At 41.1% G+C, this 18,417-nt stretch overlaps 2 protein-coding genes across 3 annotated transcripts; one reads left to right on the top strand and one right to left on the bottom strand.

Annotated features, from left to right (window-relative positions):
* Positions 1–910: 910 nt before the first annotated feature.
* ghitm (growth hormone inducible transmembrane protein) lies at positions 911–9,284 on the bottom strand. Of its 2 annotated transcripts, none has more exons than XM_030755617.1 (9): positions 9,205–9,284; positions 8,768–8,926; positions 7,686–7,788; positions 7,034–7,145; positions 6,769–6,910; positions 6,466–6,574; positions 2,618–2,806; positions 1,718–1,889; positions 911–1,607 (listed from the first exon to the last, which is right to left on the bottom strand). In XM_030755617.1, exons 2-9 carry the CDS (start codon positions 8,894–8,896, stop codon positions 1,520–1,522), a joined length of 1,044 nt encoding a protein of 347 aa, XP_030611477.1. In that variant the 5' UTR covers positions 8,897–8,926; positions 9,205–9,284; the 3' UTR covers positions 911–1,519. The 2 variants fall into 2 exon arrangements, with proteins under 2 accessions (XP_030611477.1, XP_030611478.1); XM_030755618.1 differs by lacking the exon at positions 9,205–9,284 and adding an exon at positions 9,146–9,163.
* Positions 9,285–11,131: 1,847 nt separating this feature from the next.
* Positions 11,132–17,102, top strand: LOC115798614 (carbohydrate sulfotransferase 3). The gene is made up of 3 exons (XM_030755517.1): positions 11,132–11,389; positions 14,552–14,767; positions 14,924–17,102. Exons 2-3 carry the CDS (start codon positions 14,688–14,690, stop codon positions 16,131–16,133), a joined length of 1,290 nt encoding a protein of 429 aa, XP_030611377.1. The 5' UTR covers positions 11,132–11,389; positions 14,552–14,687; the 3' UTR covers positions 16,134–17,102.
* Positions 17,103–18,417: the final 1,315 nt, after the last annotated feature.

The following is an 18,417-nucleotide window of genomic DNA, read 5'->3' as shown; positions in this document are numbered from 1 at the left end:
CTGCAGAGTCCATCGATAGACCTCCAAACTTCATGTGGCCTTCAGATTAGCTCAACAAGTGCATAGTGAGCTTTATAAAAATGGGTTTCCATGGCCAAGCAGCTGCATCCAAGCCTTACATCACCAAACGCAATGCAAAGCGTCGGATACAGTGGTGTAAAGCACGCCAGCAGTGGAGCCGTGTTCTCTGGAGTGACAAATCATGCTTCTCCTTCTGGCAATCCAATGGATGAGTCTGGGTTTGGCAGTTGCCAGGAGAATGGTACCTGTCTGACTGCACTGTGCCAAGTGTAGTTTGGTGGAAGGGAGGATTATGGTGTGGGGTTGTTTTACAGATGTAGGGCTCAGACCCTTAAGTGCCAGTGAAAGGAACCATTTATATAAATATATGCCTCCACATACCAAGACATTTTGGACAATTTCATGCTCCCAACTTTGTGGGAACAGTTTGGGGATGGGCCTTTCCTGTTCCAACATGTCTACACACCAGTGCACAAGTGAGGTCCATAAAGACATGAATGAGCGAGTTAGGTGTGGAAGAACTTGACTGGCCTGCACTGTTTGGGACGAATTAGAGCAGACTGTGAGCCAGGCCTTCTCATTCAACATCAGCGCCTGACTTCACAAATGCACTTGTGGAGGACTGGTCAAAAATTCCCAGCAACACTCCTAAACCTTGTGGAAAACCTTCCCAGAAGAGTTGAAGCCGTTATAGCCGCAAAGGGTGGGCCAACATCATATTCACCAACATCAACCCTATGGAGTATGAATGGGATGTCACTCAAGCTCAAATGTCTGTGAAGGCAGATAAGCGAATAGTTTTGGCAATATAGTGAATGTGTATTTATATAGATAAAATCACCCTAATGTTATCATTTCTGACTTATGAGTGCAGATTAAATTTCAAACATTTTGCAAAATACATAACAGTGACTTTATTTACCAATTCCATTGTTCAAATTACTGCATCCTTTTCAAAAACAGTATGAACCACTGCCTCTTTAACCCATTACATAAGTGCAATACCAGAGAATTTCTCAGACAATTACATACAACATAGGTTATTGTACTGTGAATGTGGTCCAATCTATGGTTGGCATATGTGGCCTTTTGGTTATTCTGTGACATTTCTGGATTTACACTTAATAAAAACAGAAACACCAACAAGTGGAAATAAATAGAAAACAATACAAATGACTTCTGAGGGAAGCAAAAACTTATACAGACAGATTGAACTAATCTGTTAAACCCCAGGATAAACCAGATGCTTCCAAAATTCAAGGTCAGAGCTCTGTGCTAGCGATATACAACAATTTATCTTCTTTACTTTGACTGGTACCTCGTACCACAGTGCAATCCTCGTCTGTACATGCTTTCAAAGCATTCATGTTGATCTAGCAGTTAGACAAGATTCATCTCTAAAAGATAACAGTAGTCATCTGGTTTATGCTGCTAGCAAAAAACATGACTTTCTCAGGCTCCATGGAAGGTGAAAGTGAAGCTGGAGTCATGCTGGTGTTTACTTCCTTTTGCCGCCACCGCCGTTAGCCAGAATCATCACCAGCCTAATGAAAATGTTCAGTGTGTCCATGTAAATCCCCATACACCTGTAAGATTAAATACATAAATATGAGATCCACACATTGGTACAAGTAGATTACCAACGGTAGTCAGCAAAAGTTATTTTTAGTGTCCTTTAATACCGGGAGTGACTTACGCATTGATGGGGTCATATTTTTGCACGCCATAGAGTGGGTGTGTCTCTGCTCTCTTGATGACCTTCTGTGTATCATAGAGGAGGAACATGCTGAACAGGACCAAGCCTCCATAGACAGCAATGGAGTAGAGGCCTGCCCCAAATGCTGAGGTGGGTGGCAGGAACATCGATCCTGAAAAAAGACAGATCATTTACTTTGGGTCTCAAGACCAATTCTGTGCAGTTATCGACAGAGATGAACACTATCCTCACTTCACCTGATGACTCAGTACTGTTCAATTTGAACATAAATGTAACCCATGGCTACAAAGACTGTGCTATTTATTACTTCTCATCCATTAATTACTACAATACATTGAAATCAATTCATACACAAAACTGAGAATCTGATGTTATCTGATTGCAAGCAATTCACTTAGATGAAGGGAGGAGGAAAAAAAAACTCATTTACTTATCAGATTCCCCCCCCTTTTTTTTTTTTTTTTTACAAATATGAAAATGTGAAGCTTCTCGTGTGGTTCCACAGGAACAAAAACAAGATAAATTCGGTCAAAACCTAACATTAATACTTTGCTTTAGTCTTTAAGCATTTGGTGAGATGTGTATATACCAATCATTTGCTGTAATATAAACACTTGAGCACAGAACCACTTTAAAAGGAGACTGCAGTTTAAATACACGTGACAGTCTATAAATAGAGTGCATTGCATTAGGTGTAGATCTGACTGTCAACACTGGAAGGGGAAATCAGCAGCTTCCATATGCTTTCATCTGAACGAGACAAGACTGAAACACACCGGTAATTTTTTTCAGGGACATTTTCAGTGTGAATGCCCACTAGCTTGTAGTGTTCAGTTATTTGTAGACAGGGTTTATGAAATAAAAATGCATTATACTAACCCAGAGAGGATGCAAACACCACTCCAAAGCCAACAGCCAGTGGTCCTCCCATATTAAGGAACTTCTCACTTGGAGCACACATTGCAACAGTAGACAGACCTCCCACGATGCCTGCAGTGTACCAGGCAGCCCTCACCATCAGAGGCCCTCCCAGGAGAGTGAGAGGGGCAATCACAGCACCCATTACACCTAATTATATTAAGAAAAAAAGAAGAGAAGTTTAAAATTTTCAAAACAGACAGCACCAAAAGACAGTGGTGCCATCAACTAGTGTAGAGGTTTAAAGCAGAGGTCCCCAAAGCCTGGGTCGGTACCAATCCGTGGGTCATTTGGTACCGGGCCCACATAAATAAGTAACTTACATTTTTTCCGTTTTACTTATTATGAGTCTGAACGATGGTTTACTTTGAAAAATGGGCAGATTCTCTCCGTTACGTCCCTCTATGAGTTCCTCTTGGCATGTCAAGACGCTTCTTCGTGCCTGTCTAATGAAAATCGGTTGGTTGACCTACATAAAGCTCGTTTGAATATTTGATTGCTCAAAAAGAGTAGAAAAGCACCATATAAGAACTAGTCTATTTACCTTTTTTTTTTTTTGTTAGCAACACGGGGATAGCAGTGAGGCGGAGCCAGCCATCGAGCGGACTCTCTGGCACTCGACACTGCGGCTCTGCAGCCACTCTCCAGGTGAAATCAAAGCTTGCATTGGTGTGTGCCAGCCGAAACCAGCCAACCCACAAGCTAGCAAAAATGAGTTGCAGAGAAACATGCTCAGGGCTCACACTGATTCAGTGTTATGGTGAGTTGTATTTTTCATGTGCTTTATACATTAAAAGCCGCCTAAGTCGAAGTCGCACAAATCAGATTTTCACTGTAGTCGGATGGTTTCTGCAGATCCCGATTTTTCCTGACGTTAATTCCAATAAAATCATCTAAATCGGTTGGATTTTTGCCTACCTTGGGTGAAAAATCTGGTCCCATTGCATTACATTTCCAATTAAAGCCGCAAGCGGCGTTTTACGGCCCTCGCTGCGTGCGCGACCGCCAAACCCAGCGCGAGCCGCAAGTGAGCCCCCGCGAACCCCCAGCGAGCCACCTACGAGCTCCGCAAATCTCCAGCCAGCCACCTGCGAGCCCCGCAAACCCCACTGCATGCCGCCTGAGAGCCGCTGCTCCTGCAACCTGCGACCTGCCTTCCCTGCGAACAACGTGCCCTGCAAACAGCCTGCAACCCACCTGCGAGCCACCTGAGATCCCCCTTCAAGCTGTCAGAGAGCCAACTGTTCTGCCAAATGTAATCCCCACTGGCAAAAGATGAAAATCTTGGCAAGGATGGACATGATAACACCGTTGAATCTATCTATTTGACTGTGGCGAAGTTTTCTACCTTTTTTCATGCATTTCAGAAAACCTAAATGTGATTCCCACTATCTAATGCTTTTGTTCCATCTGTAGGGGGCACTAGTGCACTTGTTGCTCTGAATCCACAAATCTAAATGAAGTCTTGTACAGTACATAAGGGAAAGGAAAATGCAAGCAAAGTGCAGAAAGAGTGCGTGAGTGATTGCGCAATCTGTGTGAGAAGGTTGTGGTTTCTCCATAATGATGTCATCTTGACATTGGGGTGGTGGTCACGGCTGCAGCGTGCAAAATAGGGCATAGGTCTGATTGACTTTTCTGATCAGGAGTATCTGAAGAACATGTAAAAAAATTTTCATGCATTTCAAAGAAACCAATGCGGTGGACCTCCATACAAAATTTCAGTTTCTTCTGCAGGGGGCGCTATTGCAGCAATCGCCATTGTTTCTCCACGTATGGATTCAGTGTAGGTGTGTTCATAAATTATTCTATTTTGGGGCAGATCGGGCAAAGCACGTGCGATTGATGGCAGGAAAGAGGACGGGAATGTTTGGTCAAACGAACGCCAAATTCAGGGGCCTCATGTGACAAGCCCGTTGAATTGAATACGAAGCCTTCGATAACTTTGGATGCCCTATGTCTCTAGATGATGCAGAGGCATTTTGGTGTTAGCGCGTCAAATGCCCTAGGAGAAGTTCGAGCAAATATGAGGTGTCCAACAGTGCAAAATTGGCAAAAACAGAATTTCAAGCCAAGCTAGCGGATTTCCTGTGGGAATGTGGGCATGGGTCTCATTGACTTTTTTGATCGTGCTGGGGTACAGAATGTTTGTCTCGAATTGCATGCATGTGTGAGAAAGTAAATTGTTGGCTCCCCATATAAACGCAACGCACATTTGCGGTGTGGTGGCGCCTGTGGCGTGCAAAATTGGGCATAGGTCTGATTGCCTTTTCTGACCAGGAGGATCAGAAGATTGTGTAAAAAAATTTTCATGCATACCAGAGAAACTAATTTTGTGGACCCCCATACAAATTTTCATTTTGTTCTGTAGGGGGCGCTATGGCATCAATCGACGTGGTTTCTGCACTTGTGGATTCAGTGTAGGTGTGTTCATAAATGATTCCATTTTGGGGCAGATCGGGCAAAGCATGTGCGATTGATGGCAGGAAAGAGGACCGGAATTATTGGTCAAACGAAGGCCAACTTGAGGGGCCTAGTGTGACAAGACAATTGAAATGAATACGAAGCCTTCGATAACTTTAGATGCCCTATGTCTCTAAATGATGCTGAGCCATTTTGGTGTTTGTGGGTCAAATGCTGTAGGAGAAGTTCGCGCAAATACAAGGTGAGCGAAATTGCTGACTCGGCAAAAGCCAAATTTCAAGTGAACCTGGTGGATTTCCTGTGGGTCATGCAGGGGTGCCTCAAGAGGATTTTTTGTTTGTCCTGACATGATCTATGTGTGACGAGAATTTCATGAATCTAGGGCAAACTTGAATTTGGCCTCTCCCATAGGGGCCCGAAAAATGAAATTTCCAGGGGGCGCAGTGTAGCCGTGTTTTTGAGTTAGTTTGTGGCGACATTAAAATACGTAATTTTTCGCCAGACCTGACCACCATGCAAAAAATGGTGACTTTTCGCGCATGTTCAGGGGGTCAAAATTGGGTTCAAAGAGAGAGAAAGTATAATAATAATAATAATAATAATAATAATAATAAAGAATAATGGAGAATTCGAGCAAAAACAATTAGGCGTTTTCCCAGTCACCCCGACGCATACCTTTTCGGAAACGTCTCGACCTGACCCATGTCCCTATGAGGTCAGGGGTCACTGGCGACCGCGTCCCATGCGACCGTGGGGATTTTAACGCATTTTGGGGTATGTGGCATAGTGAATCCAATAGGCTCCTCGCCGAGACTTCGTCGGCTCGGGCCTAATTAAATGTGATCCATGAGTTTAGCGCTAAAGCCCTCCTCAGCTCCCATCCGCCCACTTCCATGCATCGGCTTGTTCATGTACACACACACACACACACACACACACACACACACACACACACACACACACACACACACACACACACACACACACACACACACACACACACACAATGCCTGGAGGCTACGAAGACGCTGCTGATAGAGCTGCATATGAATACACAGTGGATTCACATTTATTATTATACTTAGAAAATATCACACTTTTGATTACAGTCATATCATTTATTTTGATGTATTTATCTGCCACACCTTAAAGGCGAGTCCATGGAAATATTTTCTAACACTAAACCGGTCCATGGCTTGAAAAAGGTTGGGCACCACTGGTTTAAAGGACAATAGCAGCTTTTTACTCTGAGCTGTTCTAAGGCTGCCTTCTAGTGTTCAACCAAGGCAACTACATACCAGAAACAACAGAGCTGAGAGAGAGAGAGACAGAGAGAGATGGCATAAAGGACAGAAAATTCTTACAACACATTTTAAAATACAAACCCGCATGGAGCATCCAAGCAAGGTGTTTGGGCACTGGGCTGTGCTCATATGAAATGGACCTAACCAGCATGCCTGCACCAATCACAGCTGCAAAAGTTGCTCCAATTGCCTGGGTGGGAATAAGTAGTAACCATTATATGTTCATCTGAAGATTTCAAGTACATCAGATAAACTATGGTTTAAAAGTTTATGTGACTAAACAAGATGCATGATATATAATTCTTAGGTTTAATGTAAAAAGCCTGCCGCAGTAAAGTAACCACCTTTAAAAAAAACAAAACACTTTTGTATTGTAAAGCTTACCAGCCAGGATCCTCTCATCATCAGACCCATTAGAGCTGGGGTCCTGCTCACAGCTACAGCCGACAGAGCAGTCAGTCCAACACTGCCTGCAAAGTACATGTAGGTGGAGTGGATCCTATCTTTCACATACTGAGGCCAGATCCTGCACAAAGATGAGAAAGAAGACTGTAGATGTAGACCGAGGATTGCATGACACCACTTCTCTCCTGATCTAGGTTTCAAGATAAAATTAAAGTGCTGCTGGTAAAATAAATCTGTTACTCACATTGCTTTCTCAATGGCACCAATATCATTGGACATGCCAAGTCCATAATAGCACAGAGCTCCAAGGCCAACTGCTGCACCTCCAGCCAGTATCATTCTTCCCATGCTGTCAACTTGAGACAAAACAAATAATTTTAGATACATTTTATACTGTTTTTTTTGTTGTTGTTTTTAAATTTTCCACAGGACAAATATAATGACAATTTCTTGAAAAAGCATTTGACTGTGATGCTAATTTTTGCCTTCTCTCTAAAGCGGACCTATTATAATCATTTCCAGCTCTATATTCTTACTTTCCCAAATCCACTAGAGCAGCTTTGCAGTTTAAAATAAATCCTCATTTAAATATAGTGGGTTTTGTGTAGCCCCTCAGCCAATTAACCCAAACTAAGACAGCATTCTTCTCACTGCCTGACCCTTGAGAGCTGAAAAGAAAAACACACACACACACACACACACACACACACACACACACACACACACACACACACACACACACACAGGAAACAAAACATGCATATACACAAATGACAGATACGAGAAACTATAACAAGGCCCCCTTAAGACAGTAGATAACGTAGAATTCCAGTTATAAAACAATAGTAAAAAAATAATTTTATGTCAAACAACTGTATGTCAAATAAAGCATTTACTTTTGATGGCTGTATCTGTTGCTGGTTCAAAAGCTGCTTCCTTTAGCTGGTCTCTGGTTGTCTTTGCACGGCGGAAACCAAACCTGGTCTTGGAGGCATAACCCTGAGAGAGGAAGAAACTTTCCATAAACCTTCAAATGTTAGAGTTAGGGTTTCACACCCACCATCAATCAAAACTGGGGAAGCATCAAAATTCCAACTTCAAACAATATCCTCTCTACATAAATTAGAGCAGTGGCATTCTGACATTTGGCCTGTTTCTAGTCCAGCTACAAACACCAGTTCCTGTCTGTACCCACCCTTGATCATGGCAAAGATGATGTATGTATGTATAATACCAAAAACATGAATAACAAACTAAATTTATAACTGAAATTAATAAGAAACAGGTGAGAAAGTAACCAATTGCATTTTTAGTATCTTACAAAGCAGTGATTTTTGAAAATTGTACCCAAAGCATACCTGCATTTATATCTGTACAAAACAGCATCTGACATCTCACATGCAATCAATTCTTTTTATTGTATTAGCAGATAAAGGCATTATTGGCCATCTGAACATATTACGTTCTGCTATGCAGTGCACCCCACTAGATTATAACTTTGCTCCATAACTTTATCAAACAGCTTCATACAGTCCAACAAAGCTCAAATCCAGCTCGCTTTTAAAGAAAGCCAGGTTTTTGACATAATTAATTTCTACGTCTTTCTTTGGCTCAATTGGCAACATTAGTAAACACCTCCCAACAAATGAATTTTACATCTACAAGAGCTGAAGTTACAAGCTGAAACAATGGCTGTTTAATCCAAATGAAAATGCTGACTCAGGGTAAATACAAATCAGCCATAGGTTGACACACCCAGCACATGTGATAGCCCATGTCATACATCACTCATGACATTTGGCCTACACAACACAGATCAGGCACACATGTTGACATAATTTCAGATTTCATTCGCTATGTACTGATAATGTATGGTGGACACAAAGCCCATAATGAAGACTGAATGCAGCAACCAGAAAATAATGAATAATGTCAAAGAGCCATATATTTGCTAGCCTGGAAATCAACTTTATAGTACCTGCTGGGGCCTGAGCAGGGGTGTACAGGCCTTCAAGATGGGTACCCTCATGGCTGGGGAGCTCTGCGTGAGCACAGGTCGGAGCCCGGCAAGCGGGAGAGTCCTCAGGCACGTCAGCCTCGCCAACATGATTACGATGTATTACTGTCCCGTGTCACGCTGAAACACAAACACGGAGCGTTAGGGAAATTTTTTGAAAGGAATTAGTGTGCTGAATGTTAAGCTGAGAGTCACAAAAACAGTGTTCGTGGAATAACAAACGCCACAAAAACTGATCTGACGCCGTTATATCATGCGACTAGCCTCGGTCGTTTGCTTGACACAGCCACGTAAAGACCACACGCATTTAGTTAGGAGTTAACTACAAAGTATATCTACCGTGTCTGTTACATGACTGCTACCTTTAAAATACTGAGAAGAAAGTAACTGTTACATACCAAGACAAACGTCGTCTATCACCTTTCCAGAAGCAAGTGCGCAACTTTCTGACGCAATTGTTTTGCAACCTTCCTGAAACTTCTCTATTTGTACGTCATCAGTAAGCGACAGATTGATGGTAATTGTAGTTCCACAATACTGCTTTAGAGACGTTACAGCATTCAAAGAGAAAAGAATCCTAATGCGAAAAAATATATCAACATGTAAAATTTCCCTTTAAAAGGCAAACTTACAACTACAAGTGTTTATTCGGTAACCTATAAAAAGTTAAGCTTACACACTGCAGCATGACGCATGTCAGTGTTATATCGTTGTCATTATTACATCATTGTTGTTTTAAGGCTTGCTATTGATAGAGTGAAGGTGAAGGCGTCAAAGTGCAACAAATTATAACAATGCAAATCATTTAGTGAGCATTATCCACAGTTCTTTACAGACTGGAATTTTCCCTGTTTCTCTCAAATGTGTTGTAATCACACCGCTACTCAAGAATATGCACACCTATTTCTAATCTTTCTTTTCTCAGTAAAATATTGGAAAAAATAGTTAAAAAAAAAAAAAACTAAATGAAAACTTTTCAATTCAATGTATTTATGATAAGAACCAATCAGGTTTCAGAACCAATCACAGCACCGATACAGCTTTTACTAAAAGTTACCTAAAGATCAACAGTGACTCACTGAGAGTTTCAGTCTTAGTGCCTTTGACTCCGTTAATCATCACATTTTTAATTCAAAGATTTCGTCCAGTTGGCCTAACAGATCTGTTTTTGTTTTTTTTTTCTTTTCTTATCTAAAGGGTAAAAATGTCTATGTTTCAATTGGTAGCTTTAAATCCACAGAATTAAAAACTCAGTTAGAGGTTCTTCAAGGGTCTGTTCTTGGTCCATTACTTATTAACTTTTACATGTTTGGTACTCTCATAAAGAATCATAATATATCCTGCCATTTTTATACTGGTGATACATAATTCTACTTATCATTTTTTCTCTGAGGAGCTAACCCTTGTTTACAAACTAATGAGCTGTGCTGATGACAAACTGCTGGATGTCCCAAAACTTTTCAGAACAGAACAGTGACAACACAGAAATATTTGTTGTTGGTCTATTCGGTGACAGAATATTTGTTCACATTTATCATCGATTTCTCTGAAACACAGCGAGCATGTCAGGAATCTATGTGTGATTTTTGGACAGCAATCTCAGTTTTGATAACCATATCAATGTCCTAGTCCTCCAGTTCTCCTGTGCTGGCTCACCCATTCTTTCTTTCCCTGCAGTCTTTAGTTTCTCTCTCTGCTCACCTTCTGTCTCTCTGTGTGTGGGTGTTTGAGTTGATCACACCTTGTGTTTCATGGACAGGTTCAGCTCTTCAAACTGCTCCTAGAATCAAATCTTAGTTTAAATGCTTTCATTTAAATGTGATCCTGTTATTTGGAACTAGCATCCTGCTGACCTGAGATCTTTTAGAACTTGACAACAGTGTCTACTTTCATAAACAAATTCAAAACCTTTTTATTCTCACAGGCCTGTGTGTGTGTGTGTGTGTGTGTGCGCGTGTGCGGGGGGGGGGGGGGGGTAAAGTTTTTTGTTGTTGTTTTTGTTGACTTAATGACATTGTAGACCATAACCTCTATATAACCTCTACATTATGCTTTTCTCCAGTAGGGGGCGTGCTCGCCCTTTTTCTCAAGACAACATGAAAAACTACTAAGTTAAACCTAAAACTGACCCCCAAAGTCACATCTAGACTGTAAGCATTTAGCTATCAGTAATTATATTGTTTAACATGTGGTTTATGGGTGCAAAGTTAGTTTGTTACCCCTTAAAGAAATGGTCCGTGAGGGGCCGTGGCAGTGCGCCAGCGCTCCCTGAAGCTCCGCTCCTTTGGTCCAAAGTTTCCCGTGTGATTCAGTGAGTCGCAACTGTTGGATAGATTTGTCATTCAGTTCACTGAGCAGCCTGACCTGCAGCCCCCTCAAACATGATTTCATCTCATCTACGAGTTTTACTCACTGAAATTAGGTCAGCTTCTCCTTTTGAATTCGATTGTTTTCTGTCATACAAGTGAAGCAGTCCTGGCAAAGTAATGGAATTAATTTCTCTTCGGAGTCGCTCTTTGAGGGAAGGCTGATCAAGTGAATGAAAAGCGGGACGCCTTCAGAGACCGCAGCTCATTTATAATGGTGGGTATAGAGACCGGACAAGCCGTTTTTTTCTTTCTTTCTTTTTCTTTTCTTTTTTTTTTTTACATATCAGCATGATATTTTAGAAATAAAGAATGATAAACTCATACCGACATTAACAGCAGGCTAAAATAACGTCACTATGAGTGACTCGTAACTTTTCCTGAGGGGTTCTCCTTCCTTTTCCTTTTTATCAAGAAGGCATGATTTCAGTTTGTCCTTGTGATCTTTTAATGAAGCGCATGATCTCCAGAGACACTGCTTTTTTTAAAAGTCTGACTTCCTCCCCCTCTCTGTCCCTCTGTCTTTATGTTTTGGCTTCTTTATACATTAACAGAATGTTGTGCACGAATTACCGCTGTCTATTTACAGTAAAACATGCATGCATGTGTTTACGACTCACAGATGTGCTGCACGACCTCTACACCTGCTGTGAAATCCCTACAATGACCCGACACACATACATATCTCATATCTTCATTATATTCAAGGGCTGTAGGCGATATCATAGGGGAGAATGGGGTGTTTCTTTCTTTTCTATGTGTTTCCCCTTACCTTACCTGTAGCCTTAAACTAAAGCCAGTTAGGGCTGCTGATACATCCCTCTCCCATGCCACGCCCCAAGTGATAGCCTGCAGTTTCCAGGTTTGTAGCCCACAATCATTTCCTGATATTATTAATTCAGTAAACTACTGGAAAAGGTCCTAGTTATTGAATAAATAAGGTAGAGCACAGTATTTGATCACAGTATGTGATCATTATAAGACTGCCAATAATGACTTAATGCAACCAAATATATACAAAAAATATGAATTTTAATTAAATTAATTAAATATTAAAATAAATCCCTTTATCTATCATCATCTATCAAAAAAATCTATTGTATACTGTAGTGCAGTCTTGATCAAGACGGGTTTGGTTGGCTGGTGTTTAATTTGTCTCCACATAAGATTTACATTAAATAAGAGGCAGCTATTAAAAGCATTTGTAACAAGATGATAAATGGTGCAGTGGCGGTTTTGTTATGAGCAGATGATCAAACGTGTCATATGCCTCAGTGGTTTGTGAATATTCAAGAATGTCAGGTTTTTTTTTTTCTCCTTTACCCAGCAGATGCAATAGGCTGAGATAATTGGTGTACATCTAATTTACCATATAAATGACAAAACATCAGCCTACTTATTTTCTTGATGAATGGTTGATGTAGAATATTTTTTGTTTACTTTGAATCATATATGAGGAGAACTACACACTCAATCCCATAGAACTGTAAGTGTTACAGAAAGTAACATTTTTTGTTGATAATCATCCAGTCGTGCCTTAATTTTTAAGCTGAACCATTTTTGCTATATGTCATAATTTGTTACTGTAGAATAGTATTGAATAGAATGCAGAACGGCTGTGCTATAACTTTATATGTACTGAAGATCTCCTGGTGGCTTGCTTAGGCATTAGGAATCCATTTGCTCAATTTTAAAAAGCCCCTGTGGGTGTGAAGACTCGCTCATTTAATTTGGTGCAGCTGACTTATCTGACCAGTTCTAGATGACTTGTATCATCCACGGGCTTAGTCACTGACCCTGTGACGTCCGAATGACCTGAGAGTTTATGTTCTGCAATCTCTACCCAAAGGAGGGGGTTTAAACGCACTCCATGTGTAAAGAGACCTTTGTGGTTGTGGCATGCGGCAAGGTGGTGCAAGACAGAGCTGACTTTTCCTTCCAGTGAAAACGTGTCTCAGTACACAGGGTGTTCACCTTTTCATTACATGCCGTTCCACGTCAACGGTGCTCTATTGGAGCTGTAAACTTCCCTTTCCCACTCAGAGAATTTCACAGGGAGTGTCCAACCATTCCCTATGTTTAGACTGCAGTCATTTGGACTGGCTTCTGTGCTCAAACATTGCCCAGGACAGCAGCTGTAACAGAATGTGAGAAGTAGACCTCCAGGTGTGTTACAGAGAAAGTCAAAGACACTCAAGAATTGAGAAAGTAATGGTCATGTACCTGGCTTTCCAATAGGCTTTAGTATCTTATCACCCCCCTGATGCAGTAACATGAAAAGGTTGGCCCGTTACTTTTGGCTCTACTGATAAAAAAGCAGCAGTTTGATAATGCTGCCCAAATATCCTCCAGGTGGAGGCTGTCTCATTTGCTCTCACTGTGGTATTGACCCAACACTAGCAGACGAGGTAAGCAGGATTATGCTTAATTCTCAAGATTAGTCAGGGATCTGAGTCAAGCTGCCATTATCTTAAAAGTGATCCAATATTAATCTTTCAAGAATGTACAATATATTCACAAATAGGCACCATTAAATCCACCCTTCTATTCATTTGATTACCCACTACTTGCCCTCTGCAGACTTATAAATCTACTGGATGGCCTCAAGGCTCAAAGCGCCGCAATTTATGGTTTGGTGACAAGCAGGCTTTCCCCTTCCATTTCAGGACTGTACAGTTATACCTGTAAGCATCTGGACTTGTATCAGTTCCTGTTTAAGATATCCTCCCAGTGTTGACATGGAGGAGCAGCTGGCAATTTGGACTGTTCTGTTATCTGCATCAGTGGGAGGTAAAGGATCTCACTCCAAGCCAGACAACTCTTGAGTTTTCTTGGCAAGCAGCTTGACAGTTGTGGAATTGCAGTTTAATTGACAAAATTGTCGGTGATTGCAGTCTGTACCCACATTTCTTTGTGCCCTAATAGTTGTTTATCTGCTCCTTTTTGAAAGCAACTCCTACAAAGACTAACTTATAAATATAGTTTGCACTCTCAGACTTGCATGGTGGGCGGGCATGTTCCTGAAACGCACTGCTGCACTTAAAGATAACAAGAACTTCCTCATGACAAGGACTGGCTTAGATTCCAGTGTAACATGCTGTATTATACCATTTTTCTATTTTGAACTTCTTATTATAGAATGCTTTTGTCTCTGAGTAAGTGCCTCTCATCATAGTTTTGCAGAATATAATATAATTGTGCTTTATGCAGCTAACACATTCAGAAATAAAAGTCTTACGAAGAGGCACGTCTGTGACTCAGCACCACAGTGCACTGCTCACTTCCATCTTTGCACAAGTAGCAAAAAGAGTGTCCACCGCAGCCTTCCTCAAATGCGCAAAATGTGTAACTGACAGGTTGATGTTCATTTCATTTGCAGGATAAAACACTGTCTACAATAGGGAATACAAATAACTGGATGGCTCTTTAAGAACACAACTGGTGACTCCGCAAGATTGGCAGAAGCTATTAAGAAGCAGTCTGTAAAATATATCCAGGCTCAGCCACATCCAAGAATGAAGATCAAATACACAATACCCATTGTCTTTTTTATGGCACTTGTTATCATTGAGAAAGAAAACAACATTATCTCGAGGTGAGTCAATTTTAGTCATGAATGGAGCATTGGATTTAAAACAGTTTGCTCATCTCTTTCTGAGTGAGATATTAGATATTAAAAAAATGCTTTAGATGTCAAAGCTATGACTTAACCTGAAATATAACATAATTGTGGTTTCTCTCATACTTTCAGAGTGTCCGATAAGCTAAAGCAGACCCCTCAAACCTCTCTACAATCCAACAGTTTGTCCGACTTACTGCTGGAGCACAGTGGTTCCCGTCTGCCACCCGGCAAGAGGAACATCACACTAATGAAATGGCGCCTTGAGGACTACAGTGAGCAAAAAGCATTGAAAAGGGGCAGAAAACACATCCTCCTGCTAGCGACCACCAGGACAGGCTCCTCGTTTGTGGGAGAGTTTTTCAACCAGCAGGGCGACAACATGTTTTATTTGTTTGAGCCTCTGTGGCACGTGGAAAAGATGTTGACTTTGGAGAGTGGAGGCACTAATGCTACGGCAGCAGCCAAGGCATACCGTGATGTTCTCCAGCAGCTCTTCCTGTGTGACTTTTCTCTGCTAGAAAGCTTCATCGACCCCCTTCCCGTGGACCACATCACCGCAGCCCTCTTTCGCAGGGAGTCCAGCAGCTCTCTGTGTGAGAAGGCTGTCTGCAGCCCTGTTGTCAAAGGGGTTTTTGAACGGTATCACTGCAAGACCAGACGCTGTGGGCCCCTGAACTTGACCATGGCGTCCGAGTCCTGCCTTAAGAAAGAGCACATTGCCATCAAGTCAGTACGGGTGCGCCAGCTTGATACTCTCCGTCCCTTGACTGAGGACCCACGTCTTGATGTGAAATTCATCCAGCTGGTTCGTGATCCACGAGCTATCTTGGCATCACGCATGGTGGCCTTTGCAACCAAATACAAGAACTGGAAGGAGTGGGCCATGGGTGGAAATGTTCCTATTGATGATGATGAGGTGAGGAAGCTGAAAGGAAACTGTGACAACATCAGGATGTCTGCCAAGATCGGCCTTAGACAGCCACTGTGGCTGCGTGGGCGGTACATGCTGGTGCGGTATGAGGACATTGCTCGGTTCCCCATGAAGAAGGCAAGCGAGATGTACAGGTTTACTGGAATCCCATTCACTCCACAGGTGAAATCCTGGATTCTGAAGAACACCCAGGCCTCGAAGGAGACGAGCGGAGTTTACTCCACGCAGAAAAACTCCTCTGAACAAGTAGAAAAATGGAGGTTCAAGCTGCCGTTTAAGATTGCACAAGTGGTTCAGAAAGTTTGTGGGCCAACACTGAAGCTTTTTGGGTATAAATTTGTGAGCAGCGAGGAGATGCTAACAAATAAATCTGTCAGTCTCATTGAGGATAAAGTGTTCAACTTTTGATAGATTTTGACAGACACTTGATGCAGTAAAATTTAACCTTCATGAAACCTCTGTGATAAATTATATTTATTAGGATCTTTTATCCTGATACAGAGTGATATATTTTCGGATAACATGATATTTAAAGATTTTTACTATTTAAAATAATTTGAAAAAGAAAATAGACTGTTGAGCAGAAAATATACATACTGTAAAGCTTTTACCTACAGAGGCGTCTGGAGCTTTGATAAAACCTTAACATATGGGAGTAAAATCGTGAAAACAGGAACATATCTTTGCTTTTGCACTCCACACAATTTTTTTTTGCTGTCTTATACAAATGGTGCTTTCAGCTACAAGCCAGTCTCATGGTTATTCCTTAGGAAGTATAGAAACATCTTAGGGAGAGTTTTTTTTAAAACAGTGATGAGCTGTTTCAAACATTTCCAAGAACCTCAGTTAGTTATTTTTGTTAAATAATTCCTCAATTAACAACACACGCTGCTCTTATGCCAAAGAAACTTGCAGAAACTGCTTTGTACAGTAATGCTCATATACTTGAGAGGAAATACCAGTGTCTCGCCAGGCAAATTCATTTTCGTGTCATTTAGGAGTAATGTCCCATGATGATTTATTTATTTCTTCCCTTTGCTTAACGGTCATTATAACACAGTGTCTGAATGTGCTCCACAGGTTTTACCCTCCCCTTATGCAGGGGTGTTTTTGCACATCTATGCTGTATTTGCTCTATATGTATGTTTGTGATTTGAAGATGTGTTCAGGACTATAAACGCCCATCTTGTAACACAGACATTTACAGTGATACTTTATGTTAGCATTCCAACTGCAGCTGGTTTGCAGAATTGTGCAAAGTTTGTCAGCAAGTCTCTTGGCTGGTGGAATCAGACCTTGATACTCTGGCCTGTCGGGCATTTTGCTGACACTGAACGTATTTTTTTTTTCTGTTGAAGAAAATATGTTTGTTGCAATAAACCTTTACAGCTGAAAAACATTTGATTTCTTAGGAGGACACACTTTTCACATGAAAACGTTGCATCAGTACGTTAAACGTTAAAATTCAGTAGATTGTCTGAAAAAGTTTCACAGTTCCGCTGACAGGAGCATATTGAGCACAAGCGCGTCCCGTTTTGTCATCTTTGTCAGATATCTTTTTAAAAGAGGCTAAACAATGACAGTGTAACAGGAAGCAAAATATGGCGCATCACAGCCATAGATACACAGATGGTGTAAAATAAAACAAACACAGATGGTGTAAAATAAAATAAACGCAGTAAACAGCTCTCCTGCAGAATCCCACTTCAGTGTTAGTGGGGTCTGTTTGTCTGTATTTGCTAATGTCGTGAATGCAGGAACATTAACTTAGCAAAGAGGAAGGATGGGCACTGAGAGTGGACGCTGAAAGATCCTTTACAGGCTTAAAACTGGACCACAGTTAAATCAGTGACTCCCTAGTGGTTTCAAACATCTTTTAACATCTGAAGAGTCTGTGCTTGGGTACAGTGGGCATCATTCATTTGTTTTAAGAAAGACCAGATGTTGGCACTAAGTGAAAAATCAAAGCCTTTATCCTGATAGTGGCACGAATGCTTGTGCCCCAAATGTCAGCTTCACAGTGAGGATCTCCAAGGCCAGTTTTACAGTTATCTGTGGGCTCGATGGACACCACATTTTCCTTAACATCAGTGACTTTCTGACTGTTTTGTCATATTTCTTCAATGACTCTCCATAGAAATAGCTTTTGTCTTGTTTCAGTCTGATCCCAGTTCAAGCTCTTGAAATGTTTTACTTTTGTCTGGCCTTTTTATTTTTTTTTTACTCTGAACAGTCAGCACTTGAGATATAAATGAGAACCAAACAAGACTCGATGATTTCTGAGATATCTCAGTGATCAAATTCATGTCTCAGCTGTGTGTATTTAATCAGGGTCTTTTCTTGACAAAATGAACAGGATAATTTAGCTTTACTCTTTCGCTTTTTATTTCTACAAAGGGAGAAGGGGGCAGGGTATTTCTTGAATTCCTCCTGGAGTCACAGCACTCCCAGTCGTTGTCTTCCTGTATTCTTCCTGTATTCTTCTTTTCCTTGAATTTGGAAAGCTCTTTTTTAAATTTAGAAATGATCTGTAAGATATCCACAGTAAAAAAAAACACAAAAAACCCCAAACTAAATATTCACAGTTAATTTCATTGTTTTACTTGTGAAACATAACCACTCACTTCACTAAAGTGACCCTTCCTTTGCTGTCACATCTAAATATTTAAGCTTTCAGTGCATTCTGTTTGTC

This window comes from Archocentrus centrarchus, chromosome 19, assembly GCF_007364275.1.
Source record: "Archocentrus centrarchus isolate MPI-CPG fArcCen1 chromosome 19, fArcCen1, whole genome shotgun sequence".
Lineage (NCBI taxonomy): Eukaryota > Metazoa > Chordata > Actinopteri > Cichliformes > Cichlidae > Archocentrus > Archocentrus centrarchus.
This window is presented reverse-complemented; position numbering and strand designations above follow the sequence as displayed.

Excerpts from the sequence above, each read along its gene's own strand:
- ghitm (XM_030755617.1), bottom strand. The coding sequence starts at position 8,896 with ATGTTGGCGAGGCTGACGTGCCTGAGGACTCTCCCGCTTGCCGGGCTC. Across the intron at positions 6,911-7,033 it reads GGTGCCATTGAGAAAGCAAT|GATCTGGCCTCAGTATGTGA; the intron begins GTGAGTAACAGA and ends ATCTTTGTGCAG. Across the intron at positions 6,575-6,768 it reads TGATGAGAGGATCCTGGCTG|GCAATTGGAGCAACTTTTGC; the intron begins GTAAGCTTTACA and ends ATTCCCACCCAG.
- LOC115798614 (XM_030755517.1), top strand. The coding sequence starts at position 14,688 with ATGAAGATCAAATACACAATACCCATTGTCTTTTTTATGGCACTTGTT. Across the intron at positions 14,768-14,923 it reads GAAAACAACATTATCTCGAG|AGTGTCCGATAAGCTAAAGC; the intron begins GTGAGTCAATTT and ends TCATACTTTCAG.